Below are 27,455 nucleotides of genomic sequence, written 5' to 3'. Positions count from 1 at the left end.
TTCAGTTAAGGAAAACGTAGGAAGAGCAATAAGAAAATAAACAAAAGAACCCACATGATTTTCAGTGTTTGTCCTTAAAAAAATTTTGTATTGTCTCTCTAACCCATCCTGCCAGTATGTGGTGAAGAGAGTATGTCATGCTTGGTTTCAAGTATTTGACAAAGTAGCTTTTGAAAATAAAAGCTACCATTTTAGCCTTGAGCTCTTTATGTTCAGCAGAAGTAGAAACCGTGAGGAGTAACATTGCTATTCTGTGTTTCACGTAGCGTGTTAGCAGTATGTATTCTGTTTTTCAGTAACAGTATGCTGTTATAGATAAAACAATGTATTTTATTAGTTTCTAGTGCCAAACTGAAACGGAAGAAGAATTGGTTTGGAACAACTTTCTACACGGAATTAACTGCAGATGGAGAAATTAAGAAAACAGCAAAATCAAGTAGTTCTTCAAATCCAAAATGGGATGAGCAGCTGACAGTGTAAGTACTTTTTTTTTTTGGTATTTAACACTATTTATTAAGCAGACATTGCAGGCAAATATTTATTAAGCTTGCCTGCCTACATAGTTTTCTCTGGCTGTTGATGACTAAATGCGGACATAAGATGATATTTATCTCAAATGATTTTTTTTCCTCAATTGTTACAATGTTTTCAAAATTATTTTTTGTACAGAGTATTCCTTGCACACAGTTGCTATACGTGGTTTACTTGCACTCCTGATATTTGTTAGCACTATAGACCATTCAAGTTCAAGATTCCATTCTAGAAGGTATTACTAATTGTAACCATGTCATTCTCAACTTTAAAAGGAAAAACATCTCAGCAGTAATTATGAGGAAGGTCACTTTTTCCTTTAGATTTCCTAATGAAAGGATACATACACAAAACTGGTTTACTGCAAGATGGCCTTGCAACTTATGCAACTTATTCTTGTGGTTTGGTTTAACTGCACTTGAGGTATAAGTATACCTGAATATTACCCTATAAAAAAAAATTCAGTCTTGCACTATGCAGTTGGCTAGAATGCATTATTATACAAGCAAGATTGTATGCTTCAGATTTGAGTCTGGAAATGGCATAGCTAGTATCAAATGACATTGAGCATGGCCAAGTACATTTTACAGCATCTGATCTGTATTTGGGCAATAGACAGCTTTGTTAGTAGTAGGAATCATGCCAGGTTCCTATAACTAGCAGTGCTGGAGTGCAGGGAGTGGTACAACATGCCTAGCTTTGGGAAATTGTTTGCTTGGCAACACTTGTTAACTGCAGACCTACGTTGGAGCAAGCAGGGTATTCCTGTGGCACTTTTCTCAGTGTTTCAGATTTAGTAGAGCTTACTAGCCCTTTGCCATACTGTTAAAGAAAATAATATCATCTTGGACCTGATGCAGATTTTCAGGTGTTATTACTAGGACAAATACAGTGCTATCGATATATTCACAGAGACCAAAGTTTCTATTGAGGAGACAGGTTTGATTTGGCAGGATTTAGTTAGCTGATAGACATAAGGTGATTTGGCTTGCACAGTACAGCTGAACAGATTCATTCCATCACATCAGTGTTAGTTAGGAACTTACCTTTATGTACAAAAGGTATTCTGCCTACCACTTCCTCTGGCTGTTGGGATGATATCGTTGCTTCAGTTGCCCAGTCTGTTTGAGGATAAGTGAACTCTAGCTTACCAAATTCCTCACACTTCTGTGGGTCCACATGAGCACCAGCAGTATAGTCTCTGTGTGTAGTTTTTTTGTTTTCTTTTCTTTGTTGAGGTGGTCTTTTGGTAAGAATTCCATTAGAAGGCAGCCTGTTCAAAATGCAAAAGTATATTTGCTCATGGGTTTTGGCAAAAATGTTCCATGTTGTCCAACACGTTGAAATGCCTATAAAGCTCTTGTTGGGAGCGTGGGGGTTGTTTTTAGTTTTGTTTTCATCAATGCTCGTACAACTTTCTGTATTCAGTACTGATGGATATGTATGTGGCCTTTGACTTTTTGCAGTACAGTGATTCTACTCCATTTTTGACAGCCAGGAGCACTCTTGCAGTACTAGACCTTGTACTACAAAACTTACTCTCCAGCACCTAGCATAGCTTCTCATTTTCCTTCCTGAGCAGGGAAGAGATCACTGCCAAAGGTTATCATAATATTATTGTAATTTGGTTTTTTACATTTCTGCTTCCCTTCAATTTTTACTTTAGCTTCATAATTTGATTTTTTCCCCTCTGAATTCTGTAAGTATGCATTATGGCTTTATATATATTTGTGGATTCGCAAATAATGTTTTATTAACACTTTTATGGCAAGCTGACACCTATTAAGTGGGTTCTTCCTCGTTGCAAGTAACTGATTGGTTGTTTTTTCCTTTTTTGAAAGAGTATTTAGTCTTTTTCTACCTAGTGAGATACAAATATACTTACCACCTTTTTCTCATTTAATAATGTGAGATTTCAGTTGGAGTACTGGCATAGTGAGGAATAAGGAAAATATGTCTTTGATAAATAGATATGTTTTATATAACTGAGGTTTGAGCTTAGTTTAGGTTATTCTGATACTCCTCAAATGCCTTATGCTATCGTATTAGTGCACTTTAAATTTTATCTTAAGTGTAGATATAGTATTTGCAGTTCTTAGTTAAAAATTTCCCTTTGTAGTACAGACTTTTCAGTTAATTAGTATCAAGAAATCCAATAAATATGAGAAACTGAGTTAAGTTCAAATACTCCTAATAACAAGAACAAATACTTTAAAATCTGTGTATTTTTTTAAAAAAATGTATTTTATATGCAGGAATGTGACTCCACAGACTACGCTGGAATTTAGAGTGTGGAGCCATCACACTTTAAAAGCAGATGCTTTATTAGGAAGAGCCACTGTAGACTTGAAACAAGCTTTGGAAATACACAATAGAAAATGTAAGTTATCGTGAAGGATATTTTGATTAAAGTAGAATTATTATTACTAATCTATATATCAAACTGGCAACCAGACTACTAACTATACATATAATTACAACTGACTTACAGTTGATGTCTTTACTTGTCTCATCTAGAGATGTCTGTGCTATCGACAGCAATTTAAATGCAGAAATGGGATATAATTTTTAAACAAAATTATGAGCATGAGTTACTACAGATTAAGTAAAAGCAGAAGTGATTAAATACAATGTTTTGTGGCAAATTAATAATTTATTTACTAGAAGATCTGTTTTAGACTTGTTAAAAAAAAAAGTCTAAACTTTCTGAAAAGTCATCTGTGTAATTTTTCATGTTTTCCTTCTCTGGAATCACTAATACAAAAGCTGGATATTTTTCCCTCATAATTTAGCTGCCCAGAGAGCAGTAGGAACCACAGATTAATGAAACAATTGAAAACTTCCTTTTAGTACATTAGTGATTGTTGTGTTCTATGTAACTCTAATTTTAATTGTCTTCAGCGGAATTAAAACAGGTCTTCATTATCAAATTGCTTTTTAAATTTTTTTTCAGTAGTACAAGAAGATGGTGAATCCACACTTTAAATTCCACTCCAGAATGGCAGTAGAATTCCAGCTAAACCAGTTAACTTTTCTCACAGGTTAGATGTACAGACTCAGGTGCTCTGTTTAGAGAGGTGGGGGGAAAGAAGAGACTGAAAAAAAGCTTCATTTTTTGTGATTCTTACAGAAAATTGAAACAGAATCCAAAATCAAGTGGCGTTTCTTCAGCACTATTGCAAAGGTTCTGCCCAAGATTCCATAGTTAAGCAGTAGAAGTGCTTCTTTTTTAAATTAGAAAGCCCAAACAACTTTATCAGAAGACTCTGGGTTGTGATAATGGTAGCAAAAAAAGTAGTTACTATTTTAACTATTTCTAACAAAATAATTTATATTCTATTACTGTAGATCCAGGGGATGTAGAAACCAACAACTTGGCACATTCTTTCAGGGAACGGTCGACTGATTGCACCACAAGTAATTTATGTTGAGTGTTTCTGATTTGGGCAAGTCAGCAGTTTGACACACACTGGATTATCCAATCTATGGTAGAGCAATCTGAGTATCCTTCAGTCATTCAGTTATTGTTACCTAATCTAAAATGGAGTGCTTGAAAGGCTCTTTACTGAGGGAAGCGTAAAGGGGAAATCGTCTGCAGAAACTTTAGAATTAGTGCTGTTACTTTCTCCTGCTAAACACCACCAGTATGGAATTGCTGTCAACACCCTTCCCAGCTTTTTGCTGGCTCAGTCAGACTATAGCCAACTGTTGATCTGGTTTGGGGAGACAACCTGTTAAAATAGCAGAAGCTAAACCAATCATCTTTTGCAGAAATGATGATTTATAAATGTGTTAATTTAACGGCTCTGTGATAGGCTACTTTCTTTTTTCTCTTTTCCAAAATGCAGATTGCTATTCCAATTACTCTGTAGCTTTCGGAGGTTTGTGCTTGCTCCAGCGATTTAAAGTACTTTGAAATCCATTGTAATACAGCAGTGAATGTCTGCCCATAACTGCTGCCGAACTGCACTGTCAAGTCTAGTCTTTAAAGTAACAGCTTGGGGGTATCTGGCAGTAGTTTATGGTAGCCTTCCCTGCTTTTATGTTTGTTGTTCATTTATGATGTGTTAAGAATGAAGAAAATAGGGAGATGCTATTTTCATGCATAGAAGTGCACAGTGAGCTTTAACTTCAGCTTGGAATGCTATCATATGGGGGGAAATATGGTGGTGTATCTAAAAAAATTAATCTTTTAATCTGAGACCACAAATACTAAAAGACCTTAACCATTTAAACCTGATTAATTTGAACTCATAGCTGACTGTGTTTGGATTTATGACATGCAGCTTTACCTGCTGTACTAGTAACAGTTGATTTAGAGAGAATTATGAAGCATCTACGACATGTTTTACATCTGGATTACGTATGTGTCATTAGAAATGTGTGCATTGCTTATCAATCATATTGAATTGTTTTACTGCAACATGTACACATCTTTTTATATCTCAGTTATCTCAGTTACTTTTGGTGAAAATGGTTTCTGATCCTGTTACTGTTTAATCCTTGGAGTTGGGATCTATGAAAATGCTAGTAAGGATTTACTAAAAATAATTTAAAAAATGAGGAAGGACTCTGTGCAATGTTTGCATTTACTTCTTCCTCATAGGGATGTTCTTTTCAATGGAATATGAGAATTAGTTTTGGAAGACGATATGAGAAAAGAGCATAAGCTCTGGTTGTAGAATGAAATTCCCTGTGACTTGTAATATTGGGATGTGTAGTTTAGAATAAGCCTTCTCATTTTCTGTTAGTAGTACGTAATCTCGAAAGGGCTTAGTGGAAACAGCAAACCTGGAAAATCATTAACAAGAAAGTACTGAATCCGTGTGGCTCCTATAGCAAACCTATAGAATATACTGTGTAAATGGCCAATTTATTTTTACAATAAACTGCGCTTTTACCCCCTGCAGATGTAAATTTACATAGCTTCTTGGTGACTTCTTGGTTCATTTGAATCATCTGAATTTCTCTCACGTTCAGTGTTGTACAATTAAATATATGTATCACATTTTTGTGTTGAAAGTCTCTAAATGTTGTTTACAATTTAATCTTTCCTTTATCCCTTCTCTCCTCCTCTCCCCCTGCCCACTCCAACTCCATTTTTAGTGGAAAAGGTGAAAGAACAATTGAAACTCTCTTTGGAAAACAAGAGTGGCATGGTGCAAACAGGTGAACTGACAGTTGTGCTAGATGGTTTGGTTGTTGAACAGGAGTCTCTTACAAATCTCAGTTCATCAGCAACCAGTAAGTTAAAATAATTAAATCAGATGGTGATATTTTTATTAAGATTTCAAACAGATGTAATAGAGTATTTCTGTTGAATTTGTTTCTTACTGTTCAGTAGAAGTTCAGCAAAATGGCGAGGCTGTGCATGAAAGCAGAGATGCTTCAGCAAGAAGTACATCCAGGTTGGAATTTATTTTTGTGTTTTTACCCTAAATGAAGTATATTAGCAAATGTATCAGTTCAAATGTTTGGGTTGTTCTGGGGATTTTTTAGAATTCTTTTTGAAGGGGATAAATTTTAACTGTCAGCACGTAAATTATGTTGCCACAGGTTTTAGAAACATTGCTTACATGATAATGACATATTTTAGTTTGAGAATAATTAAATTTACAACTCTGTTCTTCCTCTGCTGGTAGAGTCTGCTCTCCACTACTTTGTCATTGCCTGTTGGATGTGTAGTCCTGTGAACATAAAAATTCAACTGATAGTCTACTAAGTGCTGCAGCAGAGATTAAGGGAGCAGTGGTTCAGTGTGGTTTTGTTCATTTATTCCATTTGTTGTCTTTTGCTGTTTTAGAACCACTTCTGTTCATGTGTACCTACTTGTTGCAACATATTATCTGAATGGAAGGAAGAAGGGAAAAAAAGCCTAAATTTCTTCCCCCTCACCCAGTTCCTTTTAAGGTCATGATCAGGAAGTTGTTTGAGAGACATATTGAATTTAGGAAGCAGAATTAAGAACACTGAAGCAAAGGATTTGCCTGCTTCAACCTCAAGTGGCAGTATAAAGTCTTTGGGATCAACTTAGAACTTCATTCTTGGCTTCTCTGTCTTTATACCAGCTCAAGAACTGCATGGAGAAAAGTAGGAGGAGTAGGTTGTTTGTCACCTTACCACTAGTGAGTCAAATAAGTCAACATTCAGATTAATTTAATGTTACTGGCCTGCTCAGTTACCTTTCAGTGAACCATTTTTCTTTTAAGTTCTTGGCACAGAATGGAATGAAAAAAAAAATACAATTCCTATGTACTTGAGTGACAGGGACACTTTTTTTTTTTTTTTTTTTAATATATGGAAGTTTGTCTCTGTTCCCTCATGGATGTCCACTATGAAGGAGTGAGGATAAAAAGTTGCTTATCCTTAGTTTTTGTTTGAAAGGTTTGAGACTATTAAAAGTTATTTTGAAAGACTGCCTGCCATTTTGAAATAGTAGTACCAATAGTTTGTTTTCATTCTACTGTTGTTGCTGGAGGTGTGGCTTTTACTGGGATCTTGCTCTTGATGTTGATATTTTGATTACAGCAGTTTTCCATGCAGCTATCCAGAAGTTTAGATTTACACTTTTAAAATTAAGAGATGAAGAAAAGTTTTAAGGTAACTTATGTCTTTAGGAAGCAAATGAGGTTTGCAGTATAGAGTTGAAAAGGGATAATACTTTAATACTTTGTTTATACCGTTTATTTGGAGTTGGGTGAGGAAGCATGGACGTTCTGTTTCCTTTCTTGCTCTGCAAAATGGGTCTTCTAATAATTGTCATGGTTTTTGTCATCTGTTTAACTTCTGTTTGATTTTTAGCCTGTACTCCTTGAGAAGATGGGGACTTGGCATTGAATGTGATTTTCACAATATGTCTTTGAGTCGCTTTAACTAAAAACAGGATAATTGAACAAGACTTTGAATTCACAAGCTCTTAAAATACATTTATTTCCGTGTGGCGTTAGAGACACAGAACTACCTGTGTGTATCTGTCCTCACAATATCCCATCCTGCCTGTGCACAGAGGAGCTGATCTTATTTTTCTTATACTGAAGAAGGGTTTTGTTACTTTCTTATGCTATGACTAGAAGAATTTTTTGAGAGAATGGCAAACAAAACCAGTTGTTCCACTTGCTGAATGAGGGAAGTTTTCCTGCTCATTGCTGCACTTTCGAAGGGTCCCTAAGGTAGTTTTGGAAGATGTGACAGATACATCGCTCTGTCCATCTCAATTCTAATATGTTTTTACAACTAAAAGATGAAGTGGAAGTGGAAAAATCTTACCTGTTTTAAGTATCTGAAATCCTCAAACTCCAGATTTGCCTTTTGTTCCTTAATTGTTTTGGTCTTGCACTTGACTATTATCTAGGTTGCAAACATTATGTTATAAACTGTTGTGAATTTACTTCCATTTATTTATTTTGTGTGATTTAGTGTAAGATTTGTTTTAGTTGCATAAGTTTAACGTGTTGCTTGTAGTAAGCTAAAATGATCTTTTATTTTTCCAAGATCTGCTTGTGACGTTTCCAATGGGATAGACAATCAAGTACCTTCCAGCTCTGTAGTACAGAATACGTTCTGTGTAGAAGCTGTTAATGGAGACAGCACACCATCTCCTACTCACGTTGCAGCTAGACCCAAAAATACACCAGTACCCAAACCACTTGTAGCTCAGCCTGTCAACAGCACTGGTAAGAATGGAAGAGTTATGAGATTGATGTTCCATACGGCTTTTTTATGTGCTTGAAACGTACCTGAAGTTGAGCCACTTTTCCTATACATTTTTGTTGTATTTCAAAAATACTGAAAGGGTGTTTACTGGCTTGAATTCATAGTCTTCCACGTCCACTTCTGTGTTTTTTTTTCTGGAGTAAATCCATTCTTAGATGTGCTAACTTTTGTACTTTTCCATCAGTTCTTTTTTCTCATGAAGAAAGATGTAAAGCATCTGAAAGGTCCATCTCTCTGTCCCAGATGACTAACCCATATTACTGACTGCCTGGAGGAAAAATCAGATTTTTTTTTTTTCACAGTTAATTTGAGTAATTATAGTTCAGTTTCTTTTGACATTGGATAAATCCAATTTCTAGTGCTGTCAGGGAACTATTATACTCTGACTTGAGACGTGTAACAGACTTGCCTTCCATTTTCTTAAAAGGTATGCTGTTTCAAAACTGGTATGGGTAAATACTACATTTCATTTTCCTCTTAAATTCAAAAACTTGAATTATGACAAGAAGTAACTTTCATTACAGCAAAACAAGTGAAAAGAAAGTCTTTCTTAATTTTTTGTTCTACTGGCAAAATTTTGCATCTAATAATGACTGTGCTTTCTAAGCACTTTCTGCCTATTCTCAGCCATTTGAGAGAGCTTACAGCGATAGTAGAAGAAAAAGAAAACCCTCAATAGAAATAGGCAAGCTGTTAATAAACGGTAGAACAGAGACCATCAGACTTTCTGTAGTGGAATGAGTGGGAAATATGGTTGTGGTGGGAAGATAGCAGAAACAATCATGAACTTTAAAAGGTAGTAATTAAATTAGGACTTCGGAAGCTTTGCTGTATTTGGAGAACTTGAATTTAATTCTCTTCTCTTTTCATTTGAGGGCCAGAGGTCATATATATTATTTAGGCATTTCTCCCTTTTTCTTCAGTAGTAGAGAGATCCATTTGAAATCTATTAGGATAGGGTAATTACAAAAATATTTGATTTGCTCAAGTAATAATATTGATGAAATCTTCCCTGATCTTTCACTGAGGCACTGATATAACAGCTTTCAACATTTGTACCAGTTGGTGGAGACCGTTTTCAAGGCAAGTCACAGAATCACTAGATTGGAAAAGACCTCCTGGATCATCGAGTCCAACCATTCCTATCAACCACTAAATCATGCCCCTGCGTATCTCATCTACCCGTCTTTTAAATACCTCCAGGGATGGTGACTCCACCACCTCCCTGGGCAGCCTCTGCCAGTGCCCAGTGACCCTTTCTGTGAAAAATTTTTTTTCTGATGTCCAGCCTGAACCTCCCCTGGCAGAGCTTGAGGCCATTCCCTCTTGTCCTGTCCCCTGTCACTTATGATAAAAGGCCAGCTCCCTCCTCTCTACAGCCTCCTTTCAGGCAGTTGTAGAGAGCAATGAGGTCTCTCCTCAGCCTCCTCTTCTCAAGACTAGACAACCCCAGTTCCCTCAGCCGCTCCTCATAAGACTTGTTCTCCAGCCCCTTCACCAGCTTTGTTGCTCTTCTCTGGACGTGCTCCAGAACCTCAAAATCTTTCTTGTAGCGAGGGGCCCAGAACTGAACACAGTATTTGAGGTGTGGTCTCACCAGTGCTGAGTACAGGGGGAGAATAACCACCCTGGACCTGCTGGTCACGCCGTTTCTGATCCAAGTCAAGATGCCATTGGCCTTCTTGGCCACCTGGGCACACTGCTGGCTCCTGTTCAGACAGCTGTTGACCAAGACCCCCAGGTTCTTCTCCTCCGTGCAGCTTTCTAGCCACTCTTCCCCTAGTCTGTAGCACTGCATAAGGTTGTTGTACTCCGAGTGCAGGACCCAGCATTTTGCCTTGTAAAACCTTATGCTATTGGTCTCAGCCCAGCTGTCCAGCCTGTTCAGATCCCTTTGCAGTACCTCCCTACCCTCCAGCAGATCGACACTTCCACCTGGCCTAGTGTCATCTGCAAACTTACCCTCGTCCAGGTCATTGATAAAGACATAGAACAGGGCTGCACCCAGCACTGAGCCCTGGGAACACCACTTGTGACTGGCCTCCAGCTGGAGTTAACTCCCTTTACCACCACTCTTTGGGCCTGACCATCCAACCAGTTTTTCACCCAGGAGAGTGTTCACCTGTCCAGGCCTAAGCAGAATGGTATGAGAAACTGCGTCAAAGGCTTTACTGAAGTCCAAGAAGACTACATCCACAGCCTTTCCCTAAATCATGCCTCCAGCATATGTTGAAGACACACTTTCCCCTTGCGCTGTTGTGTTTAGCAGAATTGTAATTTTATGTGATGTTGCCAGAATTGCTGTTTGAGATCTAATTGATGAGGCAATTGGCTGTTGTAATATTTTGTAGATCAGTTTTGGAGATCAGCTTCCTAAAAGATCTGATGATTTGTCAGTTACTTTGCTTCCAACTTTGTTATGTAATCCCATTCACTCTTTCACGTGGATGAATTGAATTCTTCTTCAATGAAAACTGACATTTCAGTCAGCTTTTTTCCTATCTTAAGTAAAATTATTGGTGGTTAAAGCAGAATTTTGAAGAAATTCGATCATATTTTCTGTAGTTATGATTTTTTTTTTGTGATGTCATGCTTAACATTTGCTTGAAATAATATGAAGTCTTTAAATGTCTTAATGTAGTTACGCTGTTCTGTTTAAGCTCGAAGTAGTGATGTGTTAACCTGGAATAGTTGTGTTTAAAACCCAGTGCCTTTACAGATCTTACAAATCTGCTGCTGCCTTTAAAATCATGCTTATCATTATGCATATCAAGGAAGTATTTATGGCCCAGTGATAACTCTTTAAAGAAGCTGACTTGCTAGTTTAAATACATTGCTGATGACATTTTTATTGTTTGTAATTCTTTGACCTTCTTTACTGACATCTGGGAAAGCAAGAAATTGCTGGCACTATATAAGTATTGCAAGAAGTAACTAGAATCTAGATTTTTGTTATTTGTAAGAGTGTTATACAGAATTAAAGTAAATGAACTCTTTAAAATGATGGAGGCATTTTATAGGCATGGTCTAGGGTTAAATTTTGCAAAACTGTTTCAATAAGGTTATGAGTATAGAGTAATTGTATTGGCCTCAGTCCTTGAAATTGATAGTATGCTGTTAGAGAGAAAATTACATTGCAAGTTATATGTAGTGTTGAGGAAAAATAATTCCAACTCTAGAAGAGGTGAAACTGATGAGTTTAATAAATGTCACTCTATGGTGTTGATCGGTGGTGCATAAGATGAAAGTTGTGAATGATGTTGTACTGCTTTTATAATAATATAGGGCCTTGACTTTTAATGGGGGTTGTACTGACTGCAGTACTGATTTGTCTAAGGCAATATCTTGTAGTGCTAAGAGATGGTTCTGTTAAGCTCTGCAGATGGTGGGTGTTGATGAATGTTTGGCCAAGTGGGCTTGGGAGTAATAAAGCATTGTTAGCCCCCTTTTCCTGCTAAATCCATGCCTGCTTGAAACCTTTTATGAGATTATGCTTGCTTGAGTTGGGTGACCTTTGCATTGGTTTTTGAAAAACAGATATTGATTTACTTTATGACTCTAAAATAATTTTCTTCAGTCATTGAACTACATAAGTTACGTTAGCCAAATACTGATTTTTGTGTTTTAATCCTGCTTTTGGAGCAGGATTTTTTTGAAAAAGTGTGTGACTTGGAAACACACACTCACATGCAGTTGGTTTGTGCTTATTTGTAGGGTTCTGTACCTCAGCTCTGAAAAAGGAAAAAAATTCAACTGCAAAAACTGCCTCTTAGTTTTCCATATTTCACAAAGTTATTTATCTCTTAATATTTTCCTTTCGTGTTTTACTAATCAGAATTCTTTTCTGAAGTTTATATAATTCCAGAGTTTCAAAACAAACAAAGTAGTACTGTGCTCTGGGAAGCAGATTAGTACTGTTTGCTAACATAAAAAGTAAAGTATAATGTTGAGTTAACCAAGATATGCAGAAACTAAGAAATTACCTTAGCAGGGAAGTATTAGAGAGCTTGCAGGCTGTAAATCTTAATTACAACTTTAACTGAGGCAGTAGCGTAGTGAATTTTTGATATCTTGGGCAAGAAACCTGCTTAAGGCATAGGTGCAACTGAAACATGTTCTTTCAGTGTCATTTTCTCCATAAGCTGCTCAATTGAACAGTAAATCTGATACACAAATGTTCTTATTTCTCAGTAAATGGTGAGTCATCCGCCTCTGCACCAGAAGCTGGTAATTCTTCTGTCTCCGAGGCTCCAATAGGTTCAGTTGAAGCTGCCATGTCTTCAGATTGCACTAACACTACAGAAGAACCTCAGTCAACAACAGAAGCAACTAGTTGTTCCGAAAGCCACACTGCTGCATTACCTGTTGTGTCTGCTGGACTAGAGCCTACAGCTGCAACAGACTGTGCTCAACCTAGTGCTAGAAACAGTACCACAGCAGATGCAGCAAAACCAAGGGAATCCTCTTCCACCTCAAGTGCATCTGCAGAACCTGTAAGACAGCAGCCTGGTAGTGCCAGCACAGAACCTTTGCCACCAGGGTATGTAGGCTTGATTTTAGTGCTATAGTTACGTTTCATTTGAACAGGCGTATAACAAAACAAATTTAATTCTGTACTGAGACTGCCAAATACAGGTCAGTTGTGTGAGACAGAGTTATTCAATCTAAAATGTGTTTTTTTTACTGCGGCTGTAACTGGCTAGTAGCTCTTGTCCCAGAAGGTGGCAAATGATAACCAGTTTACTGAGATGGAAGACTTTTCATTTGATCTTTCAAACTTATTTAGGTCATAATTTGTTACTTTATTGACTCTTAAACTCTGAGAATGTAGTAGGGATGAAACTATAGAGAAGTATAAATTGATAAAATAGCCGAGAAATATTTGTAAATGCTTGCTGTGTAACAGTGAGACCGAAAATGTTATGGATACAAATACAGATATGGAGTGTGTGTATGTGCTTGGAGTAGCCAGAAACTTGTAATTCTACTAGGCTGTTCACAAGTACTTCTGTAGTCCTAGACCTTGAATGCATAATTGAAGATGTGCATAGATGTTTAATGAAAACATAGTACATGCTCAAACAAATACATTAATCTGAATTTTTGTTTATAGATGCTTTTATGTTCAGGTGAAAAGATGTCTTCAGTAACTAAATGGAAATACTAACATTCCTATACTATTATTAAAAAAAATTAACAGTTCTAGCATTTTTCTGAACACAGAAATTTTCTTACTCCAAGTGGACATATCTTGTGTCAATGTGGCTGATCAGAGAGTCTGTATTGTATCTGCTCCCTCTGAAGGAGGCTTAGTAAATTATTAGTGGCACTTCACCTGAACTGTAGAACCTGAAGTTCTACAGTTAGATAAACAGGAGGAAAAGAAGCACATAAACAGATAGAAATACTGTATACATATTAGTGGGGAAGAGTTACAAAGCTTTTAATTTTCAGATGCTTTGGTAATGGAAGCTCTTCATAAGTGGCAATTCCTGTGGGCATCCCCTCTCCACACACCATTTTTTAAAAAAGTTGCTTTCCCACTGAGGACAGGATCGTGAGTTGCAGGCATAGTGCACTCCATGGATAAATGAATTTCATCGTTCCTCCCTGATCACCTTTCTGTGGGATTTTTTTTTTTTCTTTTTTTTTGGCACTCTCTCCTGATCTGTTTGTCTCCATTAGGTTTAGCCTTAGTAACATGTAACTTAGTAACTCTGTAATATGCTGCTGCTTCTCTTTTATGTGGATGTAGACTTGGCATTTAATCTCTTGAAGTGCAGAAAACATTTTGTAGAAGTATTGTAGGGTACTTTGTAATAGCAAGGAAAAATGCACATCAAATCCTGTAAGTAACAGGCAAAGTATTCTGTTTATATTTTTAGGAGCTAATTAATTATGTATATACATAAACAAAACCAAATATATCTAATGCAAGCAAGGGCTTCAGCTTTTCATCTAACATTCATCCTGTTTTCCCCTCCCATCTATAAATTCTTCTAATGCATTATGGCAGTTCTCAGTAGCATGAAACTTCATTTTTTTTGTAATGTTTGCTCTTCTTTCTGTCTTCAGTGTAAATTTGCTTTGCAGCTAAAACTGAAGAAATAGTGCCAGCAATATCAGGTAGAGAATTTGCCAGGTTGGAAATAGAAACTCGGGAAAACCATCTGACAGCACACATTTCAGGCACGCTGTGACAGATCCTGGGTTTTGTTGGATATAGGGAACAACACTTCAAAATGTAAACTCACTCTTTTCTTTGAGACAGAGATGTGTACTTGAAAATACATGTCTAAACACTTTTTGAATGAGGTTATTTTAGCATCCAAGCCTTGAGCAAATAGTTAATTGACTGTTTCCATATATTTTAAAAAGAATTTGAAAATGTTAGTGAGTATTGATATATGCTCATTTTATGTAACAAGTCCCTTAAAGAAGTTTTTATGATGTTGCCAAGTACTTCAAGTAGGAAGTAACTGATATGTATTCTAGCATGAGGTCTCTTTGGTGTTTTAGAGTGGATTTTGAATCATAATATTTTCATTCAAGGAGGTATTTTCACCTTGACTTATATGAAAGTCTTTTTGTCTTGAAGGTGGGAGCAAAGAAAGGATCCTCATGGTAGAACCTATTATGTTGATCACAACACACGAACTACAACATGGGAAAGACCACAGCCCTTGCCTCCTGGGTAATGTAGACTTTTTTTTTTTAATTTAATTATGATAATGGCTCTATATATTTTTGTTTGGTGCAGAAAAAGGTACCGGGTTTAGTAAGCAGCTCATTGAAGCTGTATCATACATCATATATTAAGAAATTCTAGCTTTGTAAAGTAAGAATTATATTAATTGCAGGTACTCTTATAGGAATGTTGGTATTGTATACGTCACTTGTTCTGATCACTTGTTCAAATACACTTAATGAATTATTTTGTTCTTCCTTTAAAATTTAAGCACTAAATGATGCATGTTTCACCACCATCAGTTAAGTCACACCATTAGCTGTAGGGTACTGGTTCCAAACCTTGGATTTCCAGGCAAAGTGTTTTCTGTGGAATCTGCCAACATTGCCTATGGTCAGAGAAATTTCCAAGTTAAAGTGAGGTGACAGAGAGCTAAGCATGCTATTTCTTGAAGTCTGTGTTTGCTCAGTGTGGTTGTCCTTCTACCAGTAAAGTTGGAGAGTACTTTTGTGTCCTTTAGAAAATTAAATTATGCCTGTGACTCCAGTACTTCATTCATGTACTGTCTAGGAGTTTAGCATAAAGAAAAAAATAGTTATGTAATTTTACTGAAAAATATAGATGTTAACGTTTGTGTTTCTTGAAAGCTGGGAAAGAAGAGTTGATGATCGTGGGAGAGTTTACTATGTGGACCACAACACCAGAACAACAACGTGGCAGCGACCAACAATGGAATCAGTAAGGAACTTCGAACAATGGCAATCTCAACGGAATCAACTGCAGGGAGCTATGCAACAGTTTAACCAACGATACCTCTATTCGGTAACTTTTACATAAAATTTAGAAATTAGTAGAGAGGTATAGATACACTTTTTATTCTTTAACTCTTTCTAAACTGGTTTTGTGTCTATTCAACTATATGTTATGAGTCATTTGGCATCTGTAATTCATATTCTGACTCTGTTGAAATATATTAACAAAAGTAGTTCTTAATAGCAGAAAAAAAATACTGGCTTCTGAGTCTGTTTTCTAACTTGAGCTTTGTATACTTCATGATAGTTAGGACTTTTAATGACAGTAGTAGGAGGTAAAATTAAAGCAATCCGTTAAGTGAAAAGGAACACAAAAGCTGTGTTATGGGCATTTTGAACATCAAGTGACCTAAAACTGTTTTAGTGAACAGGAATAATTCATCAGTAAATGATATTTTTTTTACTTTGAGCTCATTTAGAGGCTTACGCACCTGGTTCAGCTCTGGAATTTCCTATGTAGTTTTCCGTTTCTCTCAGATGTGTTGTACATGTCACTTGTTCTGATCACTTGTTCAAATACACTTAATGAATTATTTTGTTCTTCCTTTAAAATTTAAGTAAGAAATTAAGTGAGCGATCCAAAGATAAAGACTCTACGACCTCCCTGGGCAGCCTGTGCCAGTCCTCAGTCACCCTCACAGTAAAAAAGTGCTTTGTGATATTCAAACTTCCTGTGCCCGGTACCTCTGGTCCTGTCACTGGGTGCCACTGGAAAGAACCTTGCTCTTTCCTTTTTGCCATTCTTCCTTCAGTTTTTTTACACATTGGTAACTTATAATGCAAATCCAAGAATCACAGCTGAAATATACCAAGACAAGAAGTTTTGCTGAACAACTTTCTGTACTTATGTTCTACTTTTATCAGTAGCTTAAACATCTAAGAAAACTTACTTGTCCTGATGTTAATATTTATTTTGTTTTAAGCTAGATTAATTCCTCAGGGAACAATATATTTTTTTAATTACTTTCCTTTCTTCATTTAGTGATACCCCTTACTGAAAACCAAAGGCTTATTTCTTAAAATAAGAACTCTGACGATAGAATCATTAATTAGGATTTGTTTGTGACACAGAGTATACTTGAAGGAAGAACAAAGTGAACCTGACTGTTTGCATGTCACTTGCATCTCCTTGGATTTTTGATTTCAAAATAATGTATCGGTTGCATACCTAGAACTCATATTTTGATATGTGTGGAAATTGTTGGGAGAAGTGTGATTTTTTTTTTTTTTTTTTTTTTTTTTTTAATTTAATTCTGCTGTACACCTCTCTTCTAGAATTGTTAAAGTCAAACTACAGCTCTCTTTTCTTCTTCTGGTGGCATGCTAGGACTCTGCCTATATAACAGTTTATAAGTGAGATTTATTTTTTTTGGAAAAAGGTGAATTAATACTTTTAATGAGTAAGAGAATGTTTCAGTTACCTGGAATGGCCAAAGCTGAACTCTGAAGGAAGAAAAATGAATAGGACATAGTTTACTTACTTTCATTTTTACCTGGGTTATTATTTTGTACTCGTTTTGGTATTGAATCTGGCTTATTCCCCGTCACTGCCTAGTGTTTCAATGTGTTCTGTTAAATAATACATTAGCCAGTAGCCACACGCAAATCCTTGGACACATTAAGAAGACAGGAAATCTCTGAATCATGCCACCATTCAGTTCTTTGGCAGACAACACTTTCTGTTGTTTGCTCTTCTTTTTGTACTCACCACAAACCAAAGAGAAGTCTTTGGTTACATTGTTGTTGTGACTGTATAGTTTCCAAAGCAGAAATGGCTAAGTGCATTTGCTGCTGAGATAATGATATTTGTCTGTTCCCATCTAGTAGCAGGTGGTGGCAAGAAGAGTCACCTTTGATTTTTTGAGTGTAACTATTGACTTCTGATCCTTGTTCTGTTTCTGTTTCACAGGAAAAATATCATAGCTTTTTTTGTCTTCATTTGCTGTTGTAAACTCCTAAGTGGATTTAAGATTTTTGGATTGCACATGCTATATTAAAGCAGTATTAGTAGCAAGGTGATCCTTAAAATACTCTTTGGAAAGAGTAGATTGGTCCCCATGTATCAAAATTCCATTCTGCGCAAAAAAAACCAAAACCAAACAAACTCAAAGTACGGATCCTTCAGTCAGGGAGATGTCTGCCTTTTGCATCTTATTTTTCCCATGTTCTGTATTCTTGGGTGCTAATGGGTGATGGGTGACTTCTGCAAGGTTACAGAATATTGTAACATGGTTTTACGTAGTAATTTAATCTGGGCTTTTTTACTTCGTTTTTTTTTTTTTTCCTCCTGTTAACCTTACTGTATATTTGTATAATTTTAACCATCCACATACTTTAATGAATGCAGCTGCATTTGCAGAGAACAACAGATTCTGAAAATAGCCAAACATCCAGGGAAGACATCATGTATTGAGGAAGCAAAAAAATATCTGCCTGTGTCGGCAGAAATCACTGTGCTTGGAAATGTTTATTGTGGTACAGCATGTTCTTAAGCGAGAACATTGTGCTTATCTGCTTATATGTGCTTCCGCAAAACTTTGATGAACTGACATCTTTAAGACCACTGACCCTTGAGTTTGCTGCAGGAAGGGATAGAGAGGGTACGTTGGGTTGGAAACAGTAGGGAAAAGTGCATAAATCATATCTTATAAATTCATAATCTATGTTTCTTCACAAAATAGACTAAAAATAGCATGGTGTTTTTTCAGAATAGATAGTCTTCAGAACTAGTGGCAATCTTAACACATTGAGGAAAACAATACGAATAATATTTGACATGGCTGAATGTTATCTTTTCTTAAAATAGGCTTCAATGCTGTCAGCAGAAAATGATCCACTTGGGCCTTTGCCGCCAGGTTGGGGTAAGTTATTTAGGTGTTGATTCAGTGACGGTTATAGAAATTTGGAATGCAATTGTTGTATAGTGGGTTTTTTTTGTTGTTTTTTTTTTTTCCCCATAGAAAGGAGAGTGGATTCAAATGATAGGGTGTATTTTGTAAATCATAACACAAAGACAACCCAGTGGGAAGACCCTCGAACTCAAGGGTAGGTGTGTATATTGACTGTGCAAATAAAAAGATCTTGCTTAATTCTTATATGTCATGATGTGGGGGAAAAAGTATTGTGCAATTTCTTTTGCAGTTTACAAAATGAGGACCCTCTTCCAGAGGGCTGGGAAATCAGGTATACCAGAGAAGGTGTCAGATATTTTGTTGACCATAACACAAGAACCACCACCTTCAATGATCCTCGCACTGGGAAGTCTTCTGTGTAAGTGAGAAATTAAATATATTTTTTAATGTTTTAACTTTTAATAGTTTAATGATGAAGTCTTCTCATGCTAGGAAGAAATCTGTACATTTAGCTGAAATAGAGGACTAAATTATGAACAAATTTTTGTCCATTTTTTAGCTTTAATGGCCAGTTTATGTATGGCAAACTTTACTGCCGTAAGGTTCAGTAATTTTTTATATGCTTTTCAAATACTAAGATGGTAATTGTTTTATAAATGGAGAAAGGAAGTGAGGTAAACTTGAATATTCAACTAATGTAACTAATACTTAAAGTTTTAAAGAAACAGCAGATTATTATAATGAGTATTGCTTATAGTTATATACCCTCTAGCAAAATGTATGTCTAAACAAACAGTAATACTTAGCAAAAATTTTACATGCAAATGTTTTTAAAAATAGTTTAATCAGAAGTCTTGACCCATCCTGTGGTGGCTATCTTAATGTCTTTTATGCAGGGTAGGGTTTACTTCTGATGATGTGTTCATGGTCTTTGGTTCAAAGAGCCTATAGAGTATTGTACTGAAAATCTCTTAATAGTTCCACAAGCAGATGAATTTATGAAACCTAGTGTAGCAATCTTTCTCTTAGTGAAGAAGTCTCTCCTTTAGCTGGCTTGTAATTTTTACAGGATTGATAAGGATTTGAAATCCTCTAGATCTCTACCTTTCTCTCAAATTTGGTAAATTGACTAACATCTTAAAAAAGAAAAAAAAAAAAAGGCGGGGGGGAGGCAGGAAGGCTGGCTGACTAAACCATTGACTGCATTTTGTTTCAGATCTTGTCTTATCTTACAATAACAATCTTAGAGTATTTTTGAAGTCTGCATGCTGTTGTTTAGCATTGAAAGTATTGCTTGACATCTGTATGGTTAATGTACTTTAAATATATTTCTTTACAGAAATAAAGGGCCACAGATTGCTTATGAGCGTAGCTTTAGGTGGAAACTTGCTCACTTCCGTTACTTGTGTCAGGTACTGATTAAGTAATTATTTACTTTTTGAAACTATTTGAATTTACATTTATATGTGCTGCCTTTTAACATTATTGCCTTATGATTACAGTCCAATGCACTGCCAAGTCATGTGAAAATCAATGTATCCAGACAGACTTTGTTTGAGGATTCCTTCCAGCAAGTAAGCCTGCAAAGATTGTTGTGTTTGGTTATCAAGACAAAATATAAGAACAAAAATGGCCATAGCTGGTTCAGACTAATGGTCCTTCAGGCACAGTAATCTTCCTCTGGTATTAGCCAAAGGGGGATTTTTATTGAAGACTGTGTGTGCAGAAGTAATGTATACAATACCTATACCAAATGATCTTTCAGCTCCCAGTTGTTTACAAATGAAATACTTCTTGAGCTTGATGTGGTTTCCGGGTTTTTAATAATCCTCATGGGTCTTCTCTTCTGTAAGTTTGTCTGTGCTCCTCTTGTGAACTTTTTTCAGTTTACAGCATCCTGTGGTTATGAGTTCCATAGCTTGGCCACGTTGCATGTCGTGTTAACTTAACCACATCAGATTTGCTTTTCTGATTCTTGTGTGTGGTTATATCCATTACAGAACGTTATTTTCTCCAATTCAAGCTGGTGTCCTGCTTTGTCCTTCAAACTTTAAATCTGTGTAATCGAAGCTTTAGCTGTTATAGTCTGTAGCCAATATATGTTCCTTCCTTCTTTCTCTGCATTGTCTGTGAAATGACAATTCTTGCCAGTCATAACATTACAACGTCTTGGGAGGGATTCTCTGTAAGTAAAAAGTATGTTATTGATAAAAGTGTATTACGCTTATTTTATATTAGAGTAAATTACTTTTTTTTAATTATTTGCCTAAACCAAAAAACTTGTAATATTTCAAATGAAATTGTTTTTCAGCTCGTTTTCTGTAATGATAATTGATACCTTAGGAAGAATATAAAAAGAGGAAAACAATGTAGTGATACTTTCCAGATATGCCCTCGCACTTACTAGCAGTCTGCTGCTCAAGATTTTTAAGTCCGAGTTTGTGTTTTTATGTGCAGTTCATTGGTTGCATGTTCCATGAGTTGGTCTAATTACTTGTCAAATCTGTGTAAACATGTGACATATGTGTCTGTATCAGTTAAATAAAAGCTGAATAAGGAGGAGCAGTTGTATTGACAATGCATAATTCATAATTTATTACAATTTTTTGGTGTTTTTGATAGATTATGGCATTAAAACCCTATGATTTGAGAAGGAGATTATATGTTATATTCAGAGGAGAAGAAGGATTGGATTATGGTGGCTTGGCAAGGTAAAAGCAAATTTGTTTTAAATAAGTTGTATTATTTTAATAGGGCTCTAATTTTGATTTGTAATGTCATTCTGTTGGCAAAGAAACTGCTTGCTTTTGCAGTCTGACTCTAGTTACCTTTTTAGCTCCACTTAATATATCAAGGAGTTGGAACTAGCAGCACTGCCTATTATCATGGGTTATAACGTTGCATTAGTAAAACTGTGGTTTCAGTTGTTCAGTTCTTTGACAAAGACTGATGCTTAAATTAGAATTTTTTAATGCCAGTTAATTTGCTGTAGACTGACTTATTTCAAAAACTTTCTGTCAGAAAGTTCCACTTTCCTGGAGGGTGGTGTCTATGGAAAAATAAAGCAGTTTGCTTTTTGGGAAAAAATCAACCAAACACCAGGTTGGAGCTGATAGGAACAGAAAGGGTTTAAACAAGAAGAGAGTAATGCAGGCATGAGGTAACAGCAGACAGATAGACTAAGTTGGCTACACAGGAATGTGAAACCACTAAACTATAGGTTTTCCTAGAATATGAAGTAGAACTTGGAGCAGAAAATCTGCTAATAGGGTAATCATACACAAAGTGTGTTTTGTCTGCTGACAGTATAGAAGATAATCACTGACTACTGGTGCTGGTTACTTGACTGAAATGCTACAGTTAGGATGAAGATTTCAGTACTACTGCAGATCCAGGGAATTAGAAGTAGTCATAGGTGATAAAATTTATAGATTCTTTTTCTTGTTTGGTTGGTTTTGGTTTGGTTTGGTTTTTTTTTTTTTTTTCTTTAACATAAAGGTGTTCTGTTTTGGTTTTGTTTTGACTTTAAGTTGCTTACTCTGTTAAAATGAAGTTCAGTGAAAATGTGTAGCATTTGTAATTAAGGAAGCTTGCCTCTGAAGGATGAGCTTCTTTGAATGAGTAGTTATGCTTCTGAATTACAATATCTGATAGGCTTTTGGGGGGTGACTGCAGGGAGGACTCCAGTTTGTGATGGCCCTATGTAAAGAATGGGAACCAAGAGAGTTCAAGCAATCTGTTCCAGAGAAATAAAGTATTCCAAAGAAGTAGTTAGAATAATTTAACTGAAGACAGTCACAGAAAGTAGCAGAATAAATAAATAAATAAACAACAACTATATATGAAGTATAATTTCATTGTTTTAGGAATAAGTCTTGACCAAAATTTTGTATGTGAAATTGAGAAGCAGACAGTATCTCATTGTAACTTGAGCTGAGAATTCTTAAGTGACAGTGAGTAAATGCTCATGTAAGGTACTCATTACTGCTAATGTAGTGCTGAATTAATACAGATTAGAAAGGTGATGCACCTGTCTCTCAGCAGGCTGAAGTCAGTGTTCTCGCTATTTTTTTACCTGTGTTTAGCAGGACCAATATGACACTATGTCCTGTGGCTAGTTCTAGCTGATGATGTGAAAAACGCATTGCTTCTGCACACTTCTTGTTGATGATTTCTTTGATTCCTCCCTTTTTATCTGGCTTTGATCTAATTTAAATGCCTTTTTAAATTTGCTGCTTCTATACAGAGTTAATATAATTGTATCAGTATAGAACTTACATAAAATGCTGCACAACATTCTCTTGCTTGTTAGAAGAGATACACAGGACCCTTTTAGGGTTATCATATCCTGGTTACCTTTCTCTGTTTACTCTTCGTACTTGGCCTTTGAGTTGGAAGTCTGTTGTAGCAAGTCATGATTTGTGACCTGAAATCATAGGCCTGTTAGGAGAAATATCCCTGTCAACCTCTCATTTCTGTTCCCTGATCTGAGGTAGATATGGGGATAGAAAAGATGTTTCTTAAATGTGACAGCTGAAAGGCAGTCCAGGTTGGAATTCGCCTCTGCAGTTATTATAGGATAGACTTTTAGCCTTTTTTGTGGCTTTTCACTAAGTCTGGTTGTTCAGTTTGAAGCATTTAGGGCCTGATACAAAAACTCCTGAATAATACATGCAAAAGCTGGTTATATAGAAATACTATAAAGCAACAAATATTCTAAAACTCAGCCATCCTAACACTTCAATACCAGATTCTATTTTTATTTCAGGTCAGCTGAGTTGGAAACTATCAAAGTGGTGAATAACATATATTAGTTAAACCTCAACAAATACTGAAAAATTTTCACATTGTTGTGTCCTGTGGGCTTAACTGATGGATTGTAATTTGTTTAAAAATAGGAACTCAGTGTCCTGCTGTCAGATTGGGAAAGCAAATAAGGTGTGGTTTGGAGTTTTATTCCTTTGGCTTTATTTTACGTAGATTGCTTCTAATAAGCACTGCCCATGGAATAATGTGTAATTTTTTTGAATAAATACCGTGTAAGGACTCTGTAGGCAAAAATGTTGCTAATACACTGCTAAAGTTGGTGCTATGGGAGGAGGGGTGGGAGGGGTTCAAGGTGACACTCTTAATTTCTGAACTTTGGAAACCATATCTTTCTAATGTTATCATTTTTAATGATAATATTTTTTTATATTTAAGTGTATAATGCCATATATTCTGTGATTCTAATGCAACACTGTTTATATTATTTTTCTAAGTTTGTGTATATTTTGACCATTTTGTGAGTTACCTAAGGGGAATGGTGTTAAACATCTGTATGTGATGGTTTTTATGTGTATACATGTTTTTTTTCCTTAGAGAGTGGTTTTTCTTGCTTTCCCATGAAGTACTGAATCCTATGTACTGCCTATTTGAGTATGCTGGCAAGAGCAACTATTGCCTGCAGATAAATCCAGCATCAACAATCAATCCTGACCATCTTTCATATTTCTGTTTCATTGGGCGCTTTATTGCCATGGTAGGTTAGAATTTTAAGGTTTTATTATTTGCTGTAGCTATACGTTTATTCCTGAACAGTATTTGTTTTTACAGTTAATAAAGGTTATATTAATCTCTTAGAAATGGAAGATTAAGGCATGTAAGGTTATTAAGCCAAAATATTCCCTGAGAGTTAAGTCTCTTATGCACTCAAGTTTCCTGAAATCGTGATGAACGTTAATATGAGATTCAATATAATATTTTATTTTTATCAATTGGATGTGTGCACTTCATGCAAACTGCTGTTTGATTGAGTGCCTGAATACTGATGCTCTGACAAATGTGACTAGTATTTTCCGAAAAAGGCTCCTCAGTTGCACTTCGTGTACCTTATTTTATTTGAATAAATGAGTTAGAAATGTGTCATGGAGTAGAGTGAGCCTTCATTTAAATGTATGAACTTGGAATCAAAGGTCAGGTACTGAGGAGCAGAACTGGTAGGGAGCAGATTCTCTGCCATCAGGTTTCTCTTAAACTACAAGCTGATGAGGCATGTTGTAACATTTCTTCTGCTGGTGTCACTGAGTCAGTTTTCTATAGTGGACTCCTACCGTGTCACATTTCTTTCCTTCTATCCACCTAGTGATAGAGCCATCTTTTCACATAATTGTAATGATGTCTACAGATAGCCCTTAGCAACATCTCTGAATATGGTGAACAGTAAAACCAATGAGTAGATAAGCACATTTTCAGATGGAAGAGACTGTTGTTTTCTCCTATTGTTCAGGCTTTTTGTATGAAATTAGAATAAATACAAAGTGTAACATAAATGGGGAAAATACTTTCAGAATCAAAATGTTTGGTTTGGGGATTTTCTTGGTTTTGCTTTTCTTCTCGATGCTTCTCGAGAAGCAAATTTGTTCAATTTTGAAGTGTCTGATTTCAAGGATTTTATGGCCGAGTTCCCTGTTTGTGCTGACAAGAAAAAATGTTTTTTTGGGTTAACACTTTCAGTAGGCTCTCAACTCTTTTCTTTTAGAATCCTCAGCAAGCTGTAATGCCATTTAGCAATAAGATGCAATAAAGCCAGGTAGGGTCTAGAGCCCCATTCTGTTAGTCAGTGATTTTTTGATCTTGTGCCATAAGATAAATCCATAATTGAAATGTTAACTTTCGGACAATTACTTCCTAAAAGTACACATCATAGAAGACAACTTAATTATGAAGTATTTAATGTTATTTAAAGACAAGCTTTTCATTCCTGAAGTGTTTCTGTATTTTTATTAAATTTTATTTGAATTCTCTAAGGTGGAGAGAGAAAAAGTGTGTAATGGTACCTGATGTGATCAGCTGTAAGGTTTGAGTATATCCATGGTTTATGCATAACACGTTCTGCAGTAGTGCCTGGGATATCCTCTAGTAGCTTAAAATGGCTGAAGTGATAATGTAAGTTGGAATAATTTTAATGAGTCTAGATAGGCTTTTTAAGTGCAGTTGTAGTTTCTGACCTTGTCACAGTTTTAAAATAGGTGTGACTTTCGGAACATAAAGACTTCTTTTGGTTTTAAGTACTGAAATAACCACAAGTATTTTTGGCTGAAATGGGCTTACACATGAAAAATGTACATCTTACTCTCTAACAAAGTTGAGGCAACTTTTATATTTTGCTGTAGGATTATCGTAGACATTAAATGAGATGATTTAAGAGCTTCCTTTTGCAAAAAGCAGGTAATCGTATGGCTGGATGCTGCACTTGACTTTTAATTTTTCCATTTCTGTCAGCTCGCTCCCATGAGGAGGATAGACTAGTTTAAAAATAAATACACAATAAATAAATAAAGGCCTCTGAGAGAACCTTTTTAAGCTCTCCTAAAGCAGTAGAAAATGCATGCTAGAATAAGCCTTAGGGGTGAAGTCAGAAGGCAGGGGGAAAAAGATGAAGCCTTTTTCTGGAGGAAATGGGCTGTTACATTGGCTCTTCTGCTCATAGAATTTAAGCTGTAAGGAAAGGCAGGTGATGGGTGCCATATGTGGCCTATGTTTAGGATGATTTTTTGAAGAGATGTTTTATTCAAGAAAGTGTACTTGATAAAAATAAGGGGAAAAAAATGTCATAGTTATAGCTGTGCTGTTAGCTCTCAGATGCACCGAGTCGGTGTAGAGGTTAACACTGTGTGTGTGTGATTCTGTGCTTCAGTACCACAAATTAGCTCATACCCTTTGTGCATGCGTGGTGGGAGAAGTGTGATCATGTTTTGGTTTGTTTCTGGTTTGGCTTTTTTTTTCAATTTCATTTTACAGTAAAAGGAAGAAAAATTTTATCAGTTCCATTATTCACCTATAAAAAAAATGTGATTTCCAGAGCTCTTTCCAAGCTGTATGTGATTGTATTTTTAAACTGTTCTTTATAAGCTGCAGCAGCTTTGTGTAAAGAATGATTATTCAGGATGTATGTATGTAGTATGTTGTATGTAGTAAAAAATGGCAGTAGCACTCGAGTAGGATCAAATATTATGATCAAGGAGAAGCAAATAATACTTGGCAGATATACCAATCCATGTAATAAAGAGGAAATTTAGTGATTTCATCTTTTCATAGACATCATCCTTTAACCGAAAGGTTTTGTTTTTTTTAATCAAAGAATTTCTAATTTGTAATGATAATATATACTTGGATAAATTTTGTCAATTAATCATTTTTTTTCTTCCCGGTCAGTGTTACGTTTTGTTGTTTTTAAACACCAAACTACTACTGCTACTTGGTACTTTTTATTATTTGAAGGAGGAAGGAAAAAAAGAATTCAAGTCCACAAATACTTCAATAATTCAGTAGTTCAATAAAAGCTAAACAGACTTTTGTTTTCTGTCCAACAGGCATTGTTTCATGGAAAATTTATTGACACTGGTTTTTCTCTGCCTTTCTACAAACGAATGTTGAGTAAGAAACTTACGATTAAGGACCTAGAATCTATTGATACTGAATTTTACAACTCCCTAATTTGGATAAGGTTTGTAGGTTATTTTTGTGTGAGAGAGATTTTATAGATTTTTATTTTTTTGTTTAAATAGAATTCATTACAATTTTTTTATTTTCATTCAGGGATAATAACATCGAAGAATGTAACTTGGAAATGTACTTCTGTGTGGATATGGAGCTCTTAGGAAAAGTAACTTCACATGAGCTGAAATCAGGAGGTTCAAATATCTTGGTAACTGAGGAGAACAAAGAAGAATATATTGGGTAGGAAGGTGTAGATGTTGAAAAAAAGTGTTAGATATTTCTTCTGTTGCTCTAAGCTTTTTTAGACACAGTATATGATTTTTTTTCCTTTTGGTTTTATTTTTGCTTTAATTCTACTGTGTAATTCTTGGACCTATT

The 27,455-nt window shown here is 35.8% G+C and overlaps 1 protein-coding gene across 4 annotated transcripts in view; it reads left to right on the top strand.

The window, feature by feature from the left end:
* WWP1 (WW domain containing E3 ubiquitin protein ligase 1) overlaps positions 1-27,455 on the top strand; it is a 59,864-nt gene that overhangs the window by 24,943 nt on the left and 7,466 nt on the right. For 2 of the 4 annotated variants that reach the window (XM_054059014.1, XM_054059013.1), the window contains 17 exons: positions 338-476; positions 2,787-2,911; positions 5,638-5,775; positions 5,873-5,939; positions 8,023-8,204; positions 12,436-12,784; positions 14,843-14,938; positions 15,580-15,754; positions 18,551-18,605; positions 18,705-18,789; positions 18,886-19,014; positions 19,936-20,008; positions 20,099-20,170; positions 21,219-21,307; positions 23,958-24,117; positions 26,951-27,084; positions 27,177-27,317. In XM_054059014.1, the coding sequence (XP_053914989.1) occupies positions 338-476; positions 2,787-2,911; positions 5,638-5,775; positions 5,873-5,939; positions 8,023-8,204; positions 12,436-12,784; positions 14,843-14,938; positions 15,580-15,754; positions 18,551-18,605; positions 18,705-18,789; positions 18,886-19,014; positions 19,936-20,008; positions 20,099-20,170; positions 21,219-21,307; positions 23,958-24,117; positions 26,951-27,084; positions 27,177-27,317 (2,209 nt within the window). Of the gene's footprint in view, positions 1-336; positions 477-2,786; positions 2,912-5,637; positions 5,776-5,872; positions 5,940-8,022; positions 8,205-12,435; positions 12,785-14,842; positions 14,939-15,579; positions 15,755-18,550; positions 18,606-18,704; positions 18,790-18,885; positions 19,015-19,935; positions 20,009-20,098; positions 20,171-21,218; positions 21,308-23,957; positions 24,118-26,950; positions 27,085-27,176; positions 27,318-27,455 lie in introns of those variants that run through there. The other 2 variants (XM_054059015.1, XM_054059016.1) reach the window with 2 other exon arrangements.

This window comes from Cuculus canorus, chromosome 2 (genome assembly GCF_017976375.1).
Source record: "Cuculus canorus isolate bCucCan1 chromosome 2, bCucCan1.pri, whole genome shotgun sequence".
Lineage (NCBI taxonomy): Eukaryota > Metazoa > Chordata > Aves > Cuculiformes > Cuculidae > Cuculus > Cuculus canorus.
The sequence above is the reverse complement of the archived record's forward strand: the minus strand, read 5'-3'. Positions and strand labels throughout refer to the sequence as shown.